The sequence below is a fragment of the Micrasema longulum genome, unplaced genomic scaffold (genome assembly GCF_059751315.1).
Source record: "Micrasema longulum isolate JH-2025_06_02 unplaced genomic scaffold, ASM5975131v1 h1tg001015l, whole genome shotgun sequence".
NCBI classification, from domain to species: Eukaryota; Metazoa; Arthropoda; class Insecta; order Trichoptera; family Brachycentridae; genus Micrasema; species Micrasema longulum.
This window is the reverse complement of record NW_028278203.1, coordinates 325,304-346,351: the sequence shown is the minus strand read 5'-3', so window position 1 is coordinate 346,351 and position 21,048 is coordinate 325,304. Positions and strand designations below refer to the sequence as shown.

General features: G+C 32.1%; 3 protein-coding genes across 4 annotated transcripts in view; 2 read left to right on the top strand and 1 right to left on the bottom strand.

Moving 5' to 3' along the window:
- LOC148277551 (xaa-Pro dipeptidase-like) overlaps positions 1-2,068 on the bottom strand; it is a 63,908-nt gene extending 61,840 nt beyond the window's left edge. The window contains exon 1 of the mRNA XM_088232736.1: positions 1,927-2,068. The gene's annotated coding sequence lies outside the window, so the exon portion shown is untranslated. The remainder of the gene's footprint in view (positions 1-1,926) is intronic.
- On the top strand, positions 1,865-7,662 carry LOC148277550 (bolA-like protein 3). Of its 2 annotated transcripts, none has more exons than XM_088232745.1 (3): positions 1,865-2,059; positions 4,319-4,477; positions 6,385-7,662. In XM_088232745.1, the coding sequence occupies exons 1-3, from the start codon at positions 2,015-2,017 to the stop codon at positions 6,517-6,519; spliced, it is 339 nt and encodes a 112-aa protein (XP_088088871.1). In that variant the 5' UTR covers positions 1,865-2,014; the 3' UTR covers positions 6,520-7,662. The 2 variants fall into 2 exon arrangements, with proteins under 2 accessions (XP_088088871.1, XP_088088870.1); XM_088232744.1 differs by having other exon boundaries at positions 1,867-2,059; positions 4,313-4,477.
- Positions 7,663-9,364: 1,702 nt separating this feature from the next.
- On the top strand, positions 9,365-20,710 carry LOC148277549 (protein claret segregational-like). Its single transcript, XM_088232737.1, has 8 exons — positions 9,365-10,380; positions 11,988-12,090; positions 12,577-12,722; positions 13,175-13,298; positions 14,199-14,298; positions 15,264-15,414; positions 16,583-16,846; positions 18,900-20,710. Exons 1-8 carry the CDS (start codon positions 9,577-9,579, stop codon positions 19,149-19,151), a joined length of 1,944 nt encoding a protein of 647 aa, XP_088088863.1. The 5' UTR covers positions 9,365-9,576; the 3' UTR covers positions 19,152-20,710.
- The last annotated feature ends 338 nt before the right edge of the window (positions 20,711-21,048 follow it).

The following is a 21,048-nucleotide window of genomic DNA, read 5'->3' as shown; positions in this document are numbered from 1 at the left end:
ACCTCCGATTTTGACAACACGGTACCTTTATATCGAAAGGACCATTTCCATTAAAGTCGCACGGCGGTACATTCGGGAACAAATATTATCTTTATGATTTCCGGCACTTATATTCTAGCCCACCGTTCTCGTTCGTTTGTTTTGTGCATCCAATGCGCAATACGAGTTCATTAAAACGTAACTCGTGTACACGTATACTACCCGAAGACCTACCCTAGATAAATACATACCTAACGTTATCTACTATGAAAATGTTTCGATAAAATAATAAAAAATACGACGTTTACATTATAATTTAAGGTTGCGTTAAAATTTCATCTACGAGATACGACGCATTAAAATAATTATTATATAAACATCTTCAGATGTGAGATGTGACCTTAATATTGTATTTTTTGTTAATGTTGTTGACACCGTTACTAAGTAAATATTTATACATTCAAACACTATTGTTGAAATATTACAAAGTAATCGGAAACATTTTGTCAATTAAACATAATAATTATGATAATTGCAATAAATGGGAAGGACTGGAATATTGTTAAAATCATTTAAATACCTATGAAACAAATTTTGAAATCGGTAATAATTCACAAAAAGTGCTATCGCCATTGAAGGGTTTAGCTCATTTTAAAGTTTGATGTTCTTTTCAAATGACTTATTTAATTTTTGAACACCTAAGCAAAGTACTATTTTTAATGTTTTAATAAATAAAAAAACACTAACAAGTAAACACAAGCTTTAATTAGGAAAATTCCAGTTCTTGTTTTATTTATAATCCTGTTTTACAAACTAACAAACAAACGAGAGATGCGACATAAGATTTTATGATTATGTGACGACAATGATATGAGAGTTTCTTATATTAGGTTTCCTAGGGGAAGCTCTCAGATTATATTATACACGTTACTCGAAGGGAAAGTTATTTTTTCTTTCAAATCCAGTATTCTTTTAAAAAATCATATAGGTTATCTAAGTTTAAACTGTTATGCCAATTATCATTTTTACTTAATTTTGCCATTTTCAAAGTATTATCAGCTAAGTGCTTTTTAACAAACCTCAAAAGTTATTTGTACAACAAATTTATGGTAGGGGGAAACAAAAAAATATGTGCTACCAAAATGGCCGTCGTTTTCGTGTCCATACAAATTATTTTTCGTCTGCTGATAAGCCGGTTCTGCGGTTCAGTGGGGATTTTCGTTTTCTTTTATTTGTATGTAGATATATATTCTAATAATAAGCATTCTAAATTTGCTTGTAGTATACTAGCAGAAATGAAATACCAAAAAGTGCAATCTTATAAAGCTACGGAGGTAGTTATTATTAACACATAGAATTTCTCAAGAAGTTTAGTTTTACATAATGCAAAATAATTCAAGTTCGCTAAAATATGTCGCAGCTTTTTTATCTCGGACGCATTTATGATCAAACTGAATAAATATTCGATAGATGTGAAAATACCGACATTCGTGTAAAACCAAGTATAAGAGGGGTGTTAGTAGAACCTTAGAGCATTTACCTAAACGTTTTTGAATATATTCTAAGGATAGAACAATATGACAAGGTATTATCGAGCTCTTAGGTACTATAGTTCCGGCATATGAAGCGAATCAACGATAAAAATCGATAAGTTTATAATGGTGCTTGGTTAAAAAATCCCTTACAATTGATTTTTTTCGAATACATTTACTTAACTTCTACACAATTTATTAATATAACTTTAAATAAATATGTTTTTAAATATACTAGTAATTAATTAGAGAAATTATAGCAATGATGTACACATAATAACAATTTTTTTTTCTAGTAATGATTATCTAGTTCTCTATGTAATTCTAATGATGTAATTCTAGAAAAATTGTCTATGCTTAATGCTTACTTGAAATGTCATTTTCGATCGCATCCCGAATGTCAAATTAAACTTACCGATTTATAGGTTACACAATTGAAACTCTTTTATTGCGCTTTTGAGGAAGAACGTTGAAAGGGAATACTTTAATTATTTTATAGTAAAATGTTGAAGAAAATATTCGCGTCCATAAAAGAAAAACAATTAAACGTAAGTACACATCACAAACACCTCTCAAATACGAAGATCATACGTGACTATCTTCAGACTATTTTAGAACAAAACTCTATACGTATGTAGATATTGAAATAAAATTTTTGTGAATAATTTTTATCTGGATTTTAGCACAATGAATTGACAAATATTCTTATTTGTTCCTAGTACTTGTAGTCTATGGATTTGAGTTAAAATTTAAAATGAAAACAATAATATAATTGTGCATGTAGTAAAAACATGTTAATATTATTCCACAGTAGGTATGTAAGAGCTACTTCCCTAAAGACCCCAATAATAGTGGTAAAAAATTACATTTAATTATTGTGTTCCACTGGGAATTAAATCAGAAACCCCTTGCACGAGGAAAGGATCTTGGCCACTATACAACTAGGATATTATGTAATATTTGATAAAACATGGCATTATGAATAAAATTGGGTATAATTTCCATTCCTTATTAATTATGGACACAGCTCAGTTCATACAAATTCACACTAAATAAAATAGAAAAACATAAATTAGAACAAATAGCAAAAACATGCCATATAATGTTCAAAAATTTACACTAGACAAGTGTTCACTAGCCTGATTTTTTGGGCCAAGGCATCTGAATACTATAATTTGGCCGTTATTGACCAGGAAGAGTATTTCATTAAGCCTGCAATTGGGAAAGTTAAGTTTTTTATTTTATTTTAGGCATTTAGAGAAAACAATTTACTATTTTAATGATGCAGATTAAATCTTCATTTAGTCTTTATTTTGCGAAGCTAGAGATATTTGCAATTTTTTTCAATTTTAGAATTAAAATAGTCATTCTTTACTTAAGCCATTTTCCATGCATTTTTTCTAATGAAAAGATGTTGAACCGATTCTAAACAATTAATATGAACACCATGAACGGCACAAGATGGAGACCGTATTATGTTATTATCGTACTGCATTCTTTTTTCATAACAACTTTTTTTGTTCAAGCCATAGACTGAATGACTCTGTAAAAGATACACTTACTTTTGTAACCTTCAAGAATTAAAAACAATGCCTAAAAATACATCACCCTCTTAGACAGTATATTTTATCAGCCTTCTTATTTAGGTACAGTAGAAATCCAAATATCCGAACTCCGGCTATCCAAATCGCTTTCAGAATTTCAGAAGAAGAAAATACGAAGGAAACGTACTGCGATTTGCAAAATAATGATTCTGTCTACGTGCACTATTGTTCTTCCCTCCACGAATTGCCTTCCTGCCTCCACTGTGCGTTTTGATCAGTCAGTCAGTGTGTTGTACGTTGTACGGTACATTCATACTGGACTAATGTACATCACTTGTAACTTCGCTTAACATATTGTAAAAGTGTTGCCTTTTCATTTAATTCATTAAAAGCTCTTTTTCTTTAGCCCATTTTCAACATACACGCAGTGTTGAATTAATTAAAATAGAATCTTTTCGGAAAAAATCTAATTATCTAATTTTTTTATTATCCAAATGGGGCCCGGTCCCAACTGATTTGGATAATTGGAGTTCTACGGTACTTATATCCAAATCTTCACTGACAAGAACTGGATTCAACCTCCTCGACAGTTTATGAAGTTTGACAGATATTCCAACATATTATATAAGGCACTTCTAGTTTAAGTTTTTTTCTCCTTCTTCTGTTTCCTCTTCTTCTAGACCTATTGATCTTTTTTGACAGAAAGCTGCTACTCTCGGGTTGTTGAGATCCAACTGTCCCTCCATCTTTTAGACGGTCTATCAGGAAGATGATGACCAGGCGGAATTTCTTAGCTGCCATGTAAGGGATTCTGGAGTTGTCCATTCTGTTTACACAGTCTCTCCAGAATCTTCTTGCTCTTCTCCATCGTACAACATCTTCGGTGCCACAGGTTCATCTCATTTCTTCATTGTGGATTCGATCTTTACGCATTCTCCCTGTGATTGCCATTAATGTTTTCACTTCTGATGTTCTAAACAGATTCTTTGTCCTGGTTGTGTCAGCCCTTGTTTTACCCCATATGTCATAATTGGCCGGACACATATCTTATATAATATCCTTACTTTTCTTTCTATGCATATGTTTATTGCTCTAAATAATGTTACAAAGATATCCAGATGTGGCAAAGGCTTTATTCGTCTGCTCCCTAACTTCGGATCTCTGCACCTAGGTTTTTGAATGTTATAATCTATCCCACTGGTTTGTCATATTCTTTTTATTTATCTAATTCTTTGTTCTAGTTTTTACTATTTTTAGTTACAGGGAATACTTCAGAAAAGATGGGAGGCTGGTGCAGGTGGGTCTAATCATCGCCCACTGATTGTAGAAGATGATCTTGCTGTATCTCTTAGGACTAAATTTCCCAAGGCATCATTTATACAAGTCAACGATGTGTCTGGAGGATGTGGAGCTATGTTTGAGGTATAATAAAAGTAAAATCATGATATGAACTCAATAGATATTAATTATGGGGTGCTGCTGTAGTTTGGGTATGTGAAGCGAATAAATGATAAAAAGTAACTAAAAAGATCTTTAATGGAATAAATGCAGAAGCCAAGAACACCAAAATAAAGTCCAACAACGCCCTTGCCATCAAGGTGGTTTTAGTAAAATTGGTACTATATAAATCATTTTGAAATTAATGACAAGGTCTTGAACTTGGACACATCAAAATTAAAAAATAACAATCAGTGTATGTGAATCAGATACATAAATTTAAAGAACTCGAAGTTTGGGAATTTTCAGAAAATTGTGTTATAGTTATCATTACAAAATAATGAATATATGAAAAATTATATAAATTTAATTACAATTTATTTGTCAGTTTAATTTTTGTAAGCTAAGGTCTTAGTTTTGGAATTGTAAGGGGCAGGATGACTGAGATTAGGTTTGTGAGTGTATGAGTGTGTTAGTGTATGATAGTGTGCGCGTCAGGGACAAATTGTCCTAATTGATTCTTTGCAGCTTACCATATTTTTTTGACATTGAATGTAATGTTTTGTGCTACTTTAGGAAAAATACCATCGTTTGCATTTCTTAAGTTAGTAAATTTACATCATATTTAATTCACATAACTTCATTCCGTACTGTGAGCCCATGCGCCGAATTATCAGAAATTATTACTACTGGATTACACGAGCTCATGCAGATAAAGATAAAATACGAATTTTATTACGTCTTTAAACCACAAATTTTAGATTTACGTTAGAAACATTACTGTTACAATTATTGATAAATCTTGCAGCTTTCCTAAATGCAATTTAGTCTTTGAATACATCTTCATAAGGGCTATTATTCTTTAAAATAAAACGCACCGGTTATATGTGAGAAAGAGAAAGAATATGTTATGTCTTAACAAAGATGTTAGATTAAAAGAATACTTGGTATGTTCTGTTTGGTGGTTTGAAAGCAAATTTATTGTAAAATTAATAATATTACAAATGGACCTTTAGAATACTTAATATCAGCATAAATCAGTATAAATCCTTTGGTGGGTTTTGAAAAATAAAGATTCGCCAAACAAAAATAAAATAAACATGAATTATAAAACTACTTTGATTTTGACTTTAAAAATAATGTTTGAGTTATGATAAAAACGTTACTAGTGAATTAATAGTGAATAGTGTTGAGTAAATATGTATAAAGAATTATAAAAAGTATCATTCACATCGTTTCGTGCATATTAATGTGATATAAACATCGATGAAAGAATGATTCTAAAAAGGAAATTATTTATGTTTTGTTTAGTGAACTACAGTACTCGGTGAGGAATGCTTATAAACAATTTCATTTTTATCATTATTCATTAAGAAATAAAGTTTTATTTCAAAACAAGTTACAATAGTCGCAAGTAAGAAAAAATATGTCAGATACGCTAATTAATAATATAGTTTTATAGATCAGTTTTTCGGCGGCTAAGCTAGTACATGAAATAGCCACGTGGATAAATCGTTTGCTTTCTAGTGATTACGGTTGGGGTTTAAGTCAGTTGAGCAATTTTAGTTTTTTTTTTTAATGCATTTTTTTGTTAATCAAATGTTTGTGTTGAATTAGAAAATATTCTAACTAAAACTTTTAACCGCTAGCGCAATTTATTGTGATGATTTATGATTATTTATCAAATATAAAATTCTTCTTTGGGATGTGCCATACTGCCGCTATGGACATTTTATCAGAATTTTCACAGCTTACCAATCTAAAAACTTACCGCTCGCCACCGGTGCACAGTCCATCAGTTTCCTTGAACCTTTCCATGTTGCAAGTAGTTTTTTAGTGTATGAAGAATGAATATTTAACAACAACCATAATAAATTGTTATTTTATTTCAGGTTTCTATAGAATCGAGTGATTTTAAAGGCCTATCCATTGTAAAGCAGCATCGCTTAGTAACGACAGCTCTTCAAGACCAAATCAAAAGCATGCATGGGATTAGAATACAAACTGCTGTACCTTCAGAAAACTAAACTGAAATATGTATCTGTCAAGTTGTAAACCATACTCTTAAAATTTCGCCATTTGCCTTCTTACCAATTTTTTATATAAATGTTTTAATTCAATATTACTTTTTTAAATTGTCAAAGAAAATATGAACTTGGTGTTTTATCGCAGTTAAAAATGTATGTCTAAAAATTTTCCATAATATTTTTACTTCAAACGCTAATAATGTTGAAAATATATTATATATTTAGCAATAATATTTTGAGTTTGTCCAAATTTTTGTAGACAAGGACTGGATTTAACTCTCTTAATACTCCCCTAATATTCCCTCTCCCTAAATATTTAGAGCGGATTTTTACGGTTTACAGGTTTGTCCCATAGGCCATGGAATGTCTCGTTTTCAGGTAATTTAAAATATGCCTATTACCTCTCACCATATAAGCCTGTACCGAGGCAGCAATATAACTTTTTAAATGACTAGTATTCAAAACAGAATTCAAGAACTCATGTCTTCTGCTAATTGGTAAACATAAATATTTAATGATGGTGAAGCTTCTGCTTTGAAGTCGGGTTGTAATTGCGTAGTTAGTGCCTAAGACTCACGGATCAGAAGTCCTAGGTTCGAACCCCACTCTACAACCTCCCATTTTCTAAAAGTGAGTTATTTACGACTGGTTGAAAATAGCCCCCAAAATTGAAATATTGGGGTAAATTATAAGAATGCTAATACTTCCTTTTTATATGTAAAAAAATATGGAATTCTCAAAATATCTACTCAAACGATACTCAGGAATATAACAAAATATTTTTTTTTTGGAATGTTATGTTTGAAACATTATTTTAAGCTTCCATTTTTAAATGGTATCCAACAAATTTTGTCCTTAGTACCGTTTTCCTTCATAATTTAAGAATATTATCGAAATTATTGTTAATGTAATTGAGGAAGTAGGACATGAATGTAATTAATATGTCCATAGTAGTTTTACAACTTGGTAATACATCTACATGTGCAAACATATCTTTACTATGTTAAAAATATTTGTTGTGTTTTTTTTAGCAAATTATATCTAGTCAACTATGATGATCCACATTTTGCGTTTAGAATGATTCTTGATATTGTTACAATTGTCTGGTTGTGTTCTTTGGAAATTAAACAAGTTTATTGGTTATGTGTTGTTTTTTCTTTTACATCCTGCAACTGTTCTGGAGTTATTTATATGTGAATTTATTGAAAAAACATGTGTTTTGGCTGATATTAGTAAGAGGCATCAATAAAAAAATATATATTCAACTGAAATATTGTTTCATTATTTAGGGTTGCCGATTTTAAAACTGTCTAAAATATTACTTTTAAACCATTGTTATCAATAACATTAAGGGGGAAAGTAAAATGTGCTGAATTGGTAAAAAAAACAACAAAAAAAAGGAATTTTGAACACTTAGAAATACAATATCCGTTGAAGTATTAAATTTATGTAAATGAAAAATATAAAACTGACTCTAGTCACATGCAGCCTGGCAATATCGATATCTGCTATTCATGTGCCTGACATCTGACATCTGCTCTGAAGATATCTGTAATCTGTGCATCTGACAGCACACGGAATGTTAGACCGGACAGAGGGCGCTGTCAAAATTCTATAAAACAGTACTCAATTACTGTTATCATAGACAGAAGGGGTTTTCTGATTTAGCGTGTACAATGTATTTTACATTAAAATATATTATCTAGGTGTGATGTGACCGGTGTTGCAAATTGCACACAATTAATTAATATTTCGGCAACTACTATGAATATTACCATGAATTTTTTGAATTTTGTGAATCGTAAAAACATATTTAAGTATTTAAATAATTTTCAATGAAACATTTTGTTTATCAGGATCTCCAAAAATGACCAAATATCAAGTACCCTGAGACAAATATATAAAACCTTCATTTGAGAGAAAGAGATTTAATCAAATTAGATCACTAAGCATGACGCGCATATAATTTTAATACTATGAAAGGAGACAGATTATCAGGCGATCATTTCCTAACCTCAGGTTATGATGCGGTGACTTGAGGGAGTTTTTCCACAGAGTACATTAAAGGTTAAAAAAAAAACAATATTTTTCTACCGTATAATGCTGATAATTCTAGTTTCCTCGATCTGGCTGCTGAGTTTAGACTTTATTATTTCAAGGCACATGCTTACTCAGATTATTAGAACTACAAACAAATAAATATAATAAAATTATAACAAAGAAAACAATTTTAGAAGGAAAGAACATTTTTCATCTAGTCCTTGTCTGCAATATTTGGACATGCTCAAATTACTGTTGATTATAATAACTACTAAATCTCTAATTACTCGATAAAAAATTTAAACGAAATTAATATTCAATTATTGGCATTTTTATTTGTTAATGGGTACTAATTTCGGAAAAAGAAAATAAATCAATATTACGAAATAAAGGGACAAGAATATAAAAAAATATTACACTCTTTGATATTATATTCTGTATTTATTGCATCAAACAAAGTTTGAAGAATGAGACTGTTCACTTTATCTTCGTGTATCAAATGATCAAACTACGCTGCATTTCGTTTGCTAATACCTACAGTGCATTTGCATCACTAAGCGCGGAAAGGTGGATGACGATGATGAAATTAATGGTTGTGTTCCTACCACAAAATAGTATTGGTATATTCAATAAAATAAAATTATTAAAACTTATCACCTTTCAAAAATTTTATAGTTTTTTTTTTTTTTAGCGCATTTGTAAGAAAACGCTTGGTAAGTTCTAAGTACCTACTTTACCGATGATAATTCCAACAACATCATTATTATGTTGGTAAAAATGTAAACGAATTCAAAATTCAAACATTATCAACCGTTTTTACTGACTTTTGTTTGTGTCAATTTGTGTACATGTCTGTGCGTGTTTAGTTTTAAAAGTTAACTTGATATTTCAGATTTGACTATTTGTTGTGAATTGTGAATAAAAAACATCGAAGTGATTTAAAGACATTGTAGTTTAGTAATATGTGTATTTAATTTACCTCACTCGTTAAACAGGAACAGCGTTATTTTGGAAATCATGGATTCGATGAGCAAATTGCCCAAGGTACGGCAAGTTTGGCAGCCGGCTAAAAGCAATTTATTGCGAAGTATTCCCAACATGGGGTTGGCAAAAGAATCTTTACCTGTGATGAAGAAACCTCAAACCAACTTACGAAGAAGTAAATCGTTTTCTGATTTACAAATGGGACCCGCACGACGGCCGATATCGGATAGAAACGGGTTGGTTATACATCCTTTACTACCCAAGGGCGACACTATGAGATCAAATTTCGTGGCTCAAAATAAAGAAAATAAACCGTTTGTTAAAAACAGTTTAGGCGCAGTTAAGCGAGCCGGGCCCCCCGTTAATTTTAACTCTGCCGCTAAACAACCGAGGAATGGAAATATTTTGTCAAACTCTCAAACTTCCACAGGTACTAAAACGATCACGAATAAAAAGATACCGCTCTACGATTACAAGGCTCGTTTTAACGATCTGCTGGAGAAGCATAAGCCGATGAAGGCGGAATATTTGGAGTTGAAGAGGACGCACGACACTATCTCCGAAGAACTTTTGGAGATGAGAGCTCAGTGGGAAAGCTACGCCACGACTCTAGACGAGTACAAGGTGAATGCTGAAGCTGACAGAAGTAAAATAATGCAACTTACCACCCATACCACGGAGCTGCAGCAGAAATACGAACTCGTACAGCGAGACAATGCGGCCCTGAACGAGAGACTCGGTCAGATCACTTCTGAGCTGGGAGAGACTAAAAGGTCACTAGAGGATACGACGAGGAAACTCCATCAATGTGAAGACACCAATTGCCAACAAGAACAGGTATGTATTAATATGAATATTCATTCTAATTAAAAACACATATTTTAAAAGTTAAGAATTTATCAACATATTGCGGATTTTTTTTTCTCACAGGATCCGCTCGGTAGACATTTTTTCTCATAGAATCCATTCGTATCATAATTTTCTTCTTTTCGGAATATTTCACTTCCATCCGAGTGTATTTGATGGTTTGATGTAAATCTTATTTGGCTAAGATTCTGAAACACTTTCGTTGCTGACTGTTTTTAATTACTTTAGTTTCACGTAGACAATACTTCTAGACTGACGGAGAGAGACACTATTTTTACAACTATGGCATTCCTTAAATTAGAGATATGATTTTAATGGCTCTAGCCGATAATCATTAATAAAAGTTAGTTTTTATATAAATATTAACTTATTCCATCAATGTGTTTATTCGAAAACAACTTGAGTCTTTATTAAAAACTGCTTACTGTATTTTGAGGACGATAAGACGCATCGGACCATAAGAGGCACCCCAAACTTTTGATTGAATTAAAAGTAAAAATGTCTATCTTATGGTCCAAAAAATATGGTATTTATTAATGCTTCTTTACTTTATAACATTAATTTAAAACTAACATGAACGTTTAGTATTAAAATTTATCGAGAACATATTTTTTAAAATAAATTCTTATTTTATTTAAGCTTTCCAATTCTTTTCTTTCTTCTGCTAACAAATTGTACAATTTAAACCCTTGTACAATGAGTTTTGAGACTGTTTTTCTCCTCATTGATAGTTGTTACTTTTTCATCTCTAGTTTTGTATGTAGGGATTGAAATATGTTTCATATTGTGCAGATAAAAATGGGAATCTAAAGTTAAAACGCAAAGGTCTTGTGACTTAATTCCACTCTCAAGCTAATGGGTTCATTTTTTGATAACTTCAACAGTGATATATATGTTTTTAAGAAGGGTATATTATAAACATCTAGGCATTTACAAATGCTATAACTCTTACTTTAAAATTTTCTTGCCATTAAACACACATATAAAATAATGCACATAAAATGGTGAATGTTGCACATCGTATAATATAGGTTATTCTAAAATGATTTTATTAGCATGTTTACCAGGTTCTTTTTTCGAAAGTGTTATTTTATTTTCTTAATTTTTGCAATGAAAATTACCCCCGAGTATGCCTATCATTACCTTAAAACCAGCTCATAATGTACGAGGATGCAGGTATTACTAAGGAAATTTTGTGGTAAAACTGTATGATGGGTGCACAATGTCGAGATCCATGCAGTGTGCAAAGTTGAGGCAAGCATAATTGTCAAAATTATGAAAAGAGTACTGCGTTGGTTTGGTCATGTAGAAAGAATGGGAAGTGAAAGAATGACAAAAATATTTACAATGCGAATGTTGATGGATGCAAAATAAGAGGAAGACATTATATTACCAAATCCAACAAATATTTGACGATGAACATGTCAATAGTCTGAATAATCAGCGTGCATGTGTATGAATATAGAGAATGCAAAGTCTGTAAAGACAGTGGTGTGGAATTCTGTCCTCTCTGCTTCCACGGAGAAACGGTGTGATGGTTTGTTTGTGAATTAATTATTTATTTTTAAATATTTCAGTTGATAGCAAAACAAGCGCAGGATATTGAAGAATTGCAAGAATCCACACAACGCCTTCACTGGGAAAGACGAAGTCTTCATAACAAGTTACAAGATATGAAAGGTACATTTTTATAACCATATATGTTGAAACTCATCCAATGTGCCTTATATTTATTATAATTAAGACTGCGGTTTTATTTTAACAATTATTATTTTTTTTATGGTAAAATCGTATGTTCAAACGAGTGAGTTAATGTGTACTATCAGTACAGTATAAATACAACTAGTAATATACGGCATGACATATTGCAAGAAAGAACGATAAGATGGTAGTAACAGGGACAGTCGAGGGTAAGCAAGCAAGAGGATGGTCTCATTTGAGATGGACCGACCAAATAAAGAAATGAATGGGGTCCTTATTGAATGCTACTCTCAGCGTAGCCCAGGACCGGGAGGAATAAAGGTGTGTCATTTGCTGACATCTGTGGAGTCTACTACACTTAGCAATGAGCAAGACAAGAAAGATGAAGAATAAAATAAGTATTAATTTGTTTGTAACAGTGCAATTTTCAGTATTGCGTTAAATGACAAATGTGTTTTTTTAAAGGTAACATACGAGTTATATGCAGAGTTCGTCCCGCTTTAGCAGCTGGTAAACCTGTAGCAGCACTCACCTTCCCCGATGCTTGTACCATTGAGCTGGAACGCTTTGAACCCGGTGCGCATCGGAGACTCGCTAAACACGACTTCAAGGTAACTTCCAAACCTATAAGTTCCACGCCAACAGTTGTGTTCTATTCAAAAGAGTATTGAAATGTTTTTTTTTTTAACCTTTTCAGTGCCAGACATATTTTATATGGGGCCACCTGTAGACTAGCCATTTTTAGTGTTAAAATGTTGAAATTTTTTTTTATCAATAACCAAATTAAAGATTTGAATAACGGCCCTTTACTAAAAAATTTTTGCACTCTTTTTATTAAACACCGAACACAAGTTAGCAGATGTATAATAGGTACCCGTAATTTAGTTCATATTAGCTTTGGTAAGATTTAAAATATTTAGCTTTAGTTTATTTTTAGGCCTTGACTAAGAAACAGTTGTGTTCTGAAGCCGGTCGGCATATTAAATTTATTTTAGTGATTTTACCCAAAATAAATATGGAGCTAAATTATTATTTACTCATTTTTTGTTTGTTATTTTTTCAGTTCGATAGAGTGTTTGGACCATCCAGCAATCAGGATGACGTGTGGGAAGAAGTATCCTGCTTGGTACAGAGTGCTCTGGATGGATACAACGTCTGCATATTTGCATATGGGCAGACGGGTTCAGGTAATGAATTAAGATATTTTATTTTGTAATGTACATATATATGAATAAATAAATGATAAATGATAAATAAATGATAAAAATGCTGCTATCTCTATAACAATAACGGTAAAACATCCTTTTAACCAGACATGAAATTATTTTATTAATTCAATTATTCGTAAATAATTTATTAAAATAATCCAATTAAACCATTTGGTCTAAATTTTTATATCTACAAATTTGCATCGGTTTCATTACTTTAACAATGATTAGTAACGTAAACAAAAAAATTGAAACAAAAATATTCACATACCCAAATATTTTCATTTATATGGCCATTTTCAATGAGTTGTAAATAACACACTATGTATTAGAAAATGGAAATCAAGTTGTGGTAAAGCGGGGTGCAAACCTCGAACCTCTGATCTGCGAGCCTGCGACATTAATTACCAGACCACAACCCAGTTCAGTTCTCCTTTGTTATAAAAATATGTTTATAAAGAAGATCCACAACAATGTATTTAGTGTATTTACTCAGTTACACTTTAAATAATTAAATTAATTAATTATTATAGTTTGAATTTGTTATCCTTACTGATTTTATATTAATAAATGAATTTTTATAACAAACATTAATGTATTGAAGGTGTCGCAAAGTGATGAAATCAGTCATTGATTATTCCAAATTTTTGGATTACTCGTCTTTTATTTCAATAATAAATAAATTTATTAGTTCCAAAATGATTATTTTCATTTGCTCAGTATTACTGATTCATCCAAATAAATTTCTGTTTTGGATGTTTATTCAAATTAATATGATTGTTTATTTATTTTTATTAAAATGCATAATTCATCTACATTTAATGTTTTAACATGTGTATTTTTACGCATGTACTGACCTTTTGAATTAAATGTATGTAGGTAAAACCTATACAATGGAAGGAACTGGAGAATCTCCCGGTGTTATTCCCCGCAGTTGTAGTATGCTGTTTGAATCCATTAAGCAGCTCTCTAAATCAGGGTAAGTTTCATTTAAACTTAATATGCTCGAGATCAATTTAGTAGACTGACTACTATGCTATTAAAATTGATAACCCATTTCCACTATCCCCTAAAGAAATAAGCAGCAAGAAAATTTTCCATAATATAAATTTAAACTACGTTATGGAAGTGGGCAGGAATGAAATGGAAAATAGAGTCAAAACCTTTTTTGTGCATTATTAAGTGTACTGTTTTTTAAATTATTTTTTTAAAGCCGTTAATTTTCTTGACCCCTCTTTTTGATGTTTCAATGCTTTTATACTTGAACAGATGTTTTAAGTAATTAAAGTAAATTATTTGACAGAATCATATGTTACACGGTGTGTAAATGTATTTATAACAATTGATCACAACATAAAACGATTTCTACAATTTCAATATGATTTGATCCCTTGCATGACTCTTAACCGAGAGTCGTATAGGAAACTTACAAAAAAACTGTCATGGCCATCGACAACAATTTTTTTGTTTCAATCCAGTAAACCTGAAAACTTGCAAATAAATATTACACATGCACTACATATCTAAAGTAATGAAAATGATGTCCCAAATGTGTAAATGCGTATCTCTATTCTCTGATAGTGATTTTTTTTCAATTTTTTTTTTTTTTTTTTTGATTTTGAAAGCATTAAAAAAAATTTAGTTCAGATACAATAAACAATGAAATTTAATTTTTGATACCCTGAATAGATTTTTATACAAGGAAACCTATCCAACAGTGTCTTTATTTATAATACTTTTTTTTACACTGTATTGCGTGGAATGTATTTACCGTATAAAACGGGAATCGGACATACTTAGTAACATCATATATAGTTCTAAATTACTTTTACTTACTATGCATAGAATACAAATCCAGTACATTAACCTTAAATGCCAAGATTTCCATATTCCCCCTCAAAAATACCAATCATCTGTTTAAAGTCTCTTATACATTCTGTTCAGTTGGGAGTATACAGTTCATGCCTCCTTCCTCGAGATCTACAACGAGCAGCTGTACGACCTTCTGCAGCCGTCCCGAGACCCCAGGGACCTGGACATCCGTATGGTGGACGCCAAGGGATCCGATGTTTACGTCACCAACTTGACGGAGCAGGTAATTTTTTTATTCATAGCGTTACAAACGTGTCTTGTTGTTTATTTGCGTGGAAACGTCCACATGCAAGTTTTAAAAAATCACTAAACCCGACTGTCGATTATTTCATATTATTCAACAGGTTGGAAATATTCATAGATTAGTATTAATTATAAAAATATAAAGATATAATTCAACAGGTTGGAAATATTCATAGATTAGTATTAATTATAAAAATATAAAGCAAAAGCATTGTAATGTTATCGTCAAGCCAAATGTTACAAATGTTTCATTACTGGAAGTGCATTATTGTTTTATTATTATTCTTAGATACACTAGAACCATTAAGCTAATGTGTCTACATCTAATACACCGTGCCATATAAAATACAAGTACAGAAAAAAATAATTCACACATATACTGAAGTAGGAAGCATTAAAAAAAATTATGCTCATCCAGTTTTTGAACTTTTTGACCTCCGTAAGATTTAAAAAAACTTGAGTAAGAAAATAAATACAGAAATTGTTTTAAATTTGGTGATGATTTTATTTTTTTTATTGTAAATAAAATAAAAACAAAAATTTATCTAAAACAAAACACCTTTTATCAGTAATTTTATGACTTTCTGCCTGTGCACATCAGATTTCCGTGAACATGTCTTGTAAAACCACTCTGGTTCTTTTCTTCTTATATATTTTTTATTTTGGTTACTGCACAGTCCTTAAAACCACTTTTTATCTTATTACATAACTAAAAATGTTACATGATAGCCATTTTTTAATTATTGAATGACAGTTGTAAATTTTTTATTTATTTTGTTTTTTATTTTTAAACGGAAATACATTCTTAAATAAAAAAAATTCTTTGTTTATTTTTTCTTCAATAGATGGTAGTAATAATATTATTTTATGTAAAAAAAAAAAGAAAGTTAGAACATTTTTTACATGACTATTTGCTTAGGCGGTGGGTGTCTCCTGCCATAGGAGCAGCAGCGAATTTTTGTTTCGTGCGGCTGGCTCCCGCCAATGAAGTTTTACGGATTAACATTAAGTTTTAATTTTGATATTATTTTTTATCCATTATGTTCATTTTGATTATGTTCATGTTGACATTCATGAATTTTTTCCAAAATTCTGCTTAAGGGGTCATATTATAACATCATAAATAAAAATTGTGTTTTGTATGTCAGGAAGTGCGCAGTGCCGATGAGCTGCTGCGGCTAGCGACTCGCGCTCAGCTGCACCGCCAGACGGCCGCCACTGCGGGCAACGAGCGCTCGTCACGCTCACACTCGGTGGCGCGCATACGTCTGCAGGGGTGTCACGCGCCGCGCCAGCTGGCGCTCGCCTCACGCCTGTGTCTCGTGGACCTAGCGGGCAGCGAGAGCGCCAAGCTCACGCAGCGCCTCAAGGAGACCAAGAACATCAACAGGAGCCTTTCCGAACTTGGACAGGTTATTCACATTCTCAAAGTGCCCTCTTAATTCCCATTCGTGATTCTTCCTTTTTCTGCTTATTAACCATTCAAAATACTTTTTTGTATCTTCCTCCATGAATGCTACAAATAGACAATTCGAAAATTTATGAGATTATTTATTGTGTGGTAATTTCCCCGAGGAGAGGGATTTGAGTTAGAAACTCCTTGATGAGTTTTGAAATATTTATATCGGTTTGTTTCATGTAAATCAAATGTTTATCTTTGTTCCTTTTCCCGCGTTCAAAATGAACATATTTTATTTATTAGTTTAAGCACTTATTTTATTTATTTGTTTTAACACTTATTTTGTTAGTGACCATGAATATATTATAGACTCTATACTTGATGAATACTTAAGCCACAAACCTTTTTGATAATAAATTAAGTGTTGGCACTGCGGCAAATGAGTTAATGATGTTCTTGTTTTGCTTAATATTTGTTTTGCTATGTTATTTAACCACTCGAATGCCAGAGCGTAGATTTCAGCTCTCAATTTTGGCACCCTTTGAGTGTCGGAGCTGAGATCTGCGCTTCAAAATCTTCGAGAAAAATTCACCTTATTTTCTTCGTTATTGTGGACTTTAGGGCCTAAAACGGATTTTTCGTACTACTTTTTGAGCAAAAAAAATTAATATCGGTCATCAAACAACGTTATTGGTGTCTTAACAATGCCAAAAACCGCAATAAACGGATTGCAATATTAAGGCTTAGTGTTTTTCGATTCTGAGAAATAAGTTGGTTTTTCAGAAAGACAACGCTAAATGTATTTGTTCGTTATTGATTGTATTTAGGTATATATTTGAATAATAAAATCGCCACCATTGACAGTATTTCTACAATTTTATGTAAATAATGTAACAGTTCACAGAATAAATTCAACGTGTGTTTTTTTTTCTAAAAAGTATTTAACAGTTAATTCATTGTTTATGTCGATTTATAGCAAATTTTGAAAGAATTGAAGAAATATATAATATTTAATATAATAAAACAAAATTATTATTTTTACAAATGAATTAGCACAGCAACCGAAAGACTAAAGACTAGACTGGCGGCCTCCATGGTGTAGTGGTCAAGACGCTTGACTCACAGACGGAAGGTTCCGGGTTCGATTCCCGGTGAGAACACAAAAATTAAATGTGATTTTTCTCAAGCCTGGGAGTTCTGTGATGTAATTTACCACTGTAATTAGGTCTCCTGGCCTGTTGTGGTGCAAAAATAAAAATAAAATTAAAAAAAAAAAATAGACTAAAGAAGCTGTCCATTTTACCCAGTATTTTTATTCACTGATTTTTATTGAAAAATGCGCAGTTTTTTCATGCAGTCATTGTTTTAGTAATTTTTTTCTGTTACAAAATAATCTTATATAGATGTTATTGCAGAGTAAAAAGCACGTAAATATACCGTTTATATAGTGGCTAACTGTTCCGGACGCGCGGGCTAAAGAACAAGACTTATAAATGTTATTTAATTGTGTATTTTATAAAGATTTAACCAAGTATTGGGCCTCGGTATATGTAAGAAAGTCAAGTGCCGAATCCCCAATAAAGACGAGTTGTTTCACTTTCGGATTCGGCCTTGACAAATACCGAGGGCAAAATATAGTTTAAAAGGGGAATTTATTTGTATCATGTAAACTATTGGATATTTAATTTTGTAACCAAAATTACGATTGCAAAAAAAGACTAAAAAATCTAAACATGCTCAGCACTTGGGGTACATTGTGCGTCCCGCTAGTTTAGCATTAGAACGGTTGAGTGTATTATTTGTCCCAACTCAACACAGGACTTTGGTCCCGTGGAGTTGGGACTTGTGTCTCAATAAAATAATGTATATTAAATTAATATTTTGAATAAATAAATTTAAAAAATCCCATGCTTAATTTAAATTAATTATTAATTAATAGGATACCCAAACAAATTATATCACCCCTGATGATTGTTCCTGCAATGCTATCCGAAACTTCGGCATAGAATGCAAAATATAAACTGTTTTGGTGAATGAAAATATGACAGTGATATTATTGTCTCCAGGTGATACTTGCCCTGCAGCAGAAGCAAGAACATGTCCCGTTTCGCAACAGCAAGCTGACCCGTCTGCTAGAGCCGCAGCTTGGTGGCGCGGCAAAGGCTTTGCTGGTTGCCGCCGCAGCGCCGTACGAAGAGTGCGCGCACGAGAGTCTCAGCACGCTGCGCTTTGCCACGCAGGTCGGCCACTGTTCCACCGCAAGTGCTCGACGGAACATCGCGCTCGCAGCCCCCACTCCTGTGCACAATCTCTCGTAACACCTTTCTTGTCTTGCTTGACTAGCTCCTGGGATTTCAATCACCGAGGATGGTATTCTGAACGCTAAGAACTAACACATTCTAACAATGTTTTACCCCCGCCAGAGCATTGAGAATATAAGCTCAGGTGTATGATACGCAGGGGCGAGTACTCAAAAAAGGATTTTATGCAGTGCCTTCTTGATACAAAAATATGAGGAACACTATATTCTCACTAACTTGTAATTTGCTTAAATTGATTCAGAAACTCTCATTATATCTTCATGATAATTTAATAAGGAAGGCCGTAGTCACTGCTCAAATACTTATAGAGTGCATGCCCCTAATGCGCCTTTATTCCTTCCGATCTTGGACCTATTTGAGAGCAGCGTTTGACTCATTGTGTCACCATATTATGATAAATTAACAAATCCAGTAATTAACAAATACACCGGTTGGGGATCACAAAAAGAAACTATGATGATGCTTCGATAAGTATTTGTTACATGTAAAATAAAATACATAATTTGGTTTTACAACTCGTGAGTAACGGCAGTAACTGAATTGAACTGATTTAATCTACTTCATGTCTGATCTGAACTCCACTGAACTCCACTGAACTCCACTGAACTACTGGTCTACTCGTGGTACCTAAGAGTGCTACTGCTATTAAAGTAGTTGGTCATAGTGTTCTCCTTACTTTCGATGAGAAATTAAGGTCATCTTCTTTTTCCCCGCTGTCAGCAATTTGACATCCAAGCTATGTAATCAGTTTTTTAATGTTTTTATTATTTTGTTGTTTACATACAGGAAATGCATGATTCTGCACTGTCCTTAAGACGACAGTATGTCAGGGACAGTGAGCATTGGTTTTCGGGGGAGTCCCACAGTACTCCCAATCGCAGTGTATCTCGATTGTTAAATACACGAATGCAAGAATATCAGTCTCATATATCAGGTGTCAGTCCAGGAACTATAAAATATTACATTGTAAAAACTCCTTAAAAGTTAATGTTTCTTATATGTTTGATCTATACATTGTGTCAAAATTATTAGCTAAAAAATGCCACTGACTGCGAGCTTTGTCTCACGGTGACGATTTTAGCCCTTATGCATCTCATTCTAAATATTAAATCATTTTGTTTTGAGATGACTGCGTAGTTATTTCTCTTTCCCGACATTTAACAAAATGTGACTGGCCAAAGGGTTCTTATTTTAATTTTGTTGACTGTAAATCTAGAAAATAAAAATTTATAACAGATCATTTTATTCAGCATTGCTAGTACATAATTATTGAAAAATATGTCTTGCAGACCCTTCCTAAATAAATTATCTTATGTTAATCAGATTCAAAACCCACTCAATGGGGTTTTCTGGGTTATTATGCCGTATTTCACCAGCACTCTTTAAATGTGAACTCTGCGAATACACCTCATTATATCCCAAAATAACTGATTGTGCATCTGAACGACCTTACAAATGATTGATCAGATGAATCTCAATTGATTTCCATTGATATTAAGGAATATTATTTCAAAATCGCTGTTTTTATGTATCCTGTACTTCATTCAAAAAAAAAATAACTTTAAGCATATTCTTTAAAACGATAGAGCTGACACCTTTATTGATGTAGGTTTTGTTTCTGTGTTTAAATTTCGGATTTTTGTTTATTTTTATGTTTTTTTTTTAAAGAAAATACTATATAAAATTTGTGCATTCTTTTTAGAAATAAAATATATGGGAGAAAAACTGTAAATATGTATGTAATAAAAAATAATTATACAAATGAAAAAAATACTCTACTAGCATTCAAAAATATCACCTTGACGTTGAAGAACAGAGCTTATTTTAAAGTTAAACAATATATTTTTTTATCTGGACAAGTACTTGCAAATAAATTGTAAACTTATTTTGTTTT

What these genes read in the sequence shown, in the direction of transcription:
- LOC148277550 (XM_088232744.1), top strand. Translation starts at nt 2,015, where the DNA reads ATGTTGAAGAAAATATTCGCGTCCATAAAAGAAAAACAATTAAAC. An exon ending in TAAAAGAAAAACAATTAAAC is followed by an intron (nt 2,060 to 4,312) that starts GTAAGTACACAT and finishes TACTATTTTTAG; the next exon opens with TTACAGGGAATACTTCAGAA. An exon ending in GATGTGGAGCTATGTTTGAG is followed by an intron (nt 4,478 to 6,384) that starts GTATAATAAAAG and finishes ATTTTATTTCAG; the next exon opens with GTTTCTATAGAATCGAGTGA.
- LOC148277549 (XM_088232737.1), top strand. Translation starts at nt 9,577, where the DNA reads ATGGATTCGATGAGCAAATTGCCCAAGGTACGGCAAGTTTGGCAGCCG. An exon ending in CAAGTTACAAGATATGAAAG is followed by an intron (nt 12,091 to 12,576) that starts GTACATTTTTAT and finishes GTTTTTTTAAAG; the next exon opens with GTAACATACGAGTTATATGC. An exon ending in TCGCTAAACACGACTTCAAG is followed by an intron (nt 12,723 to 13,174) that starts GTAACTTCCAAA and finishes TTATTTTTTCAG; the next exon opens with TTCGATAGAGTGTTTGGACC.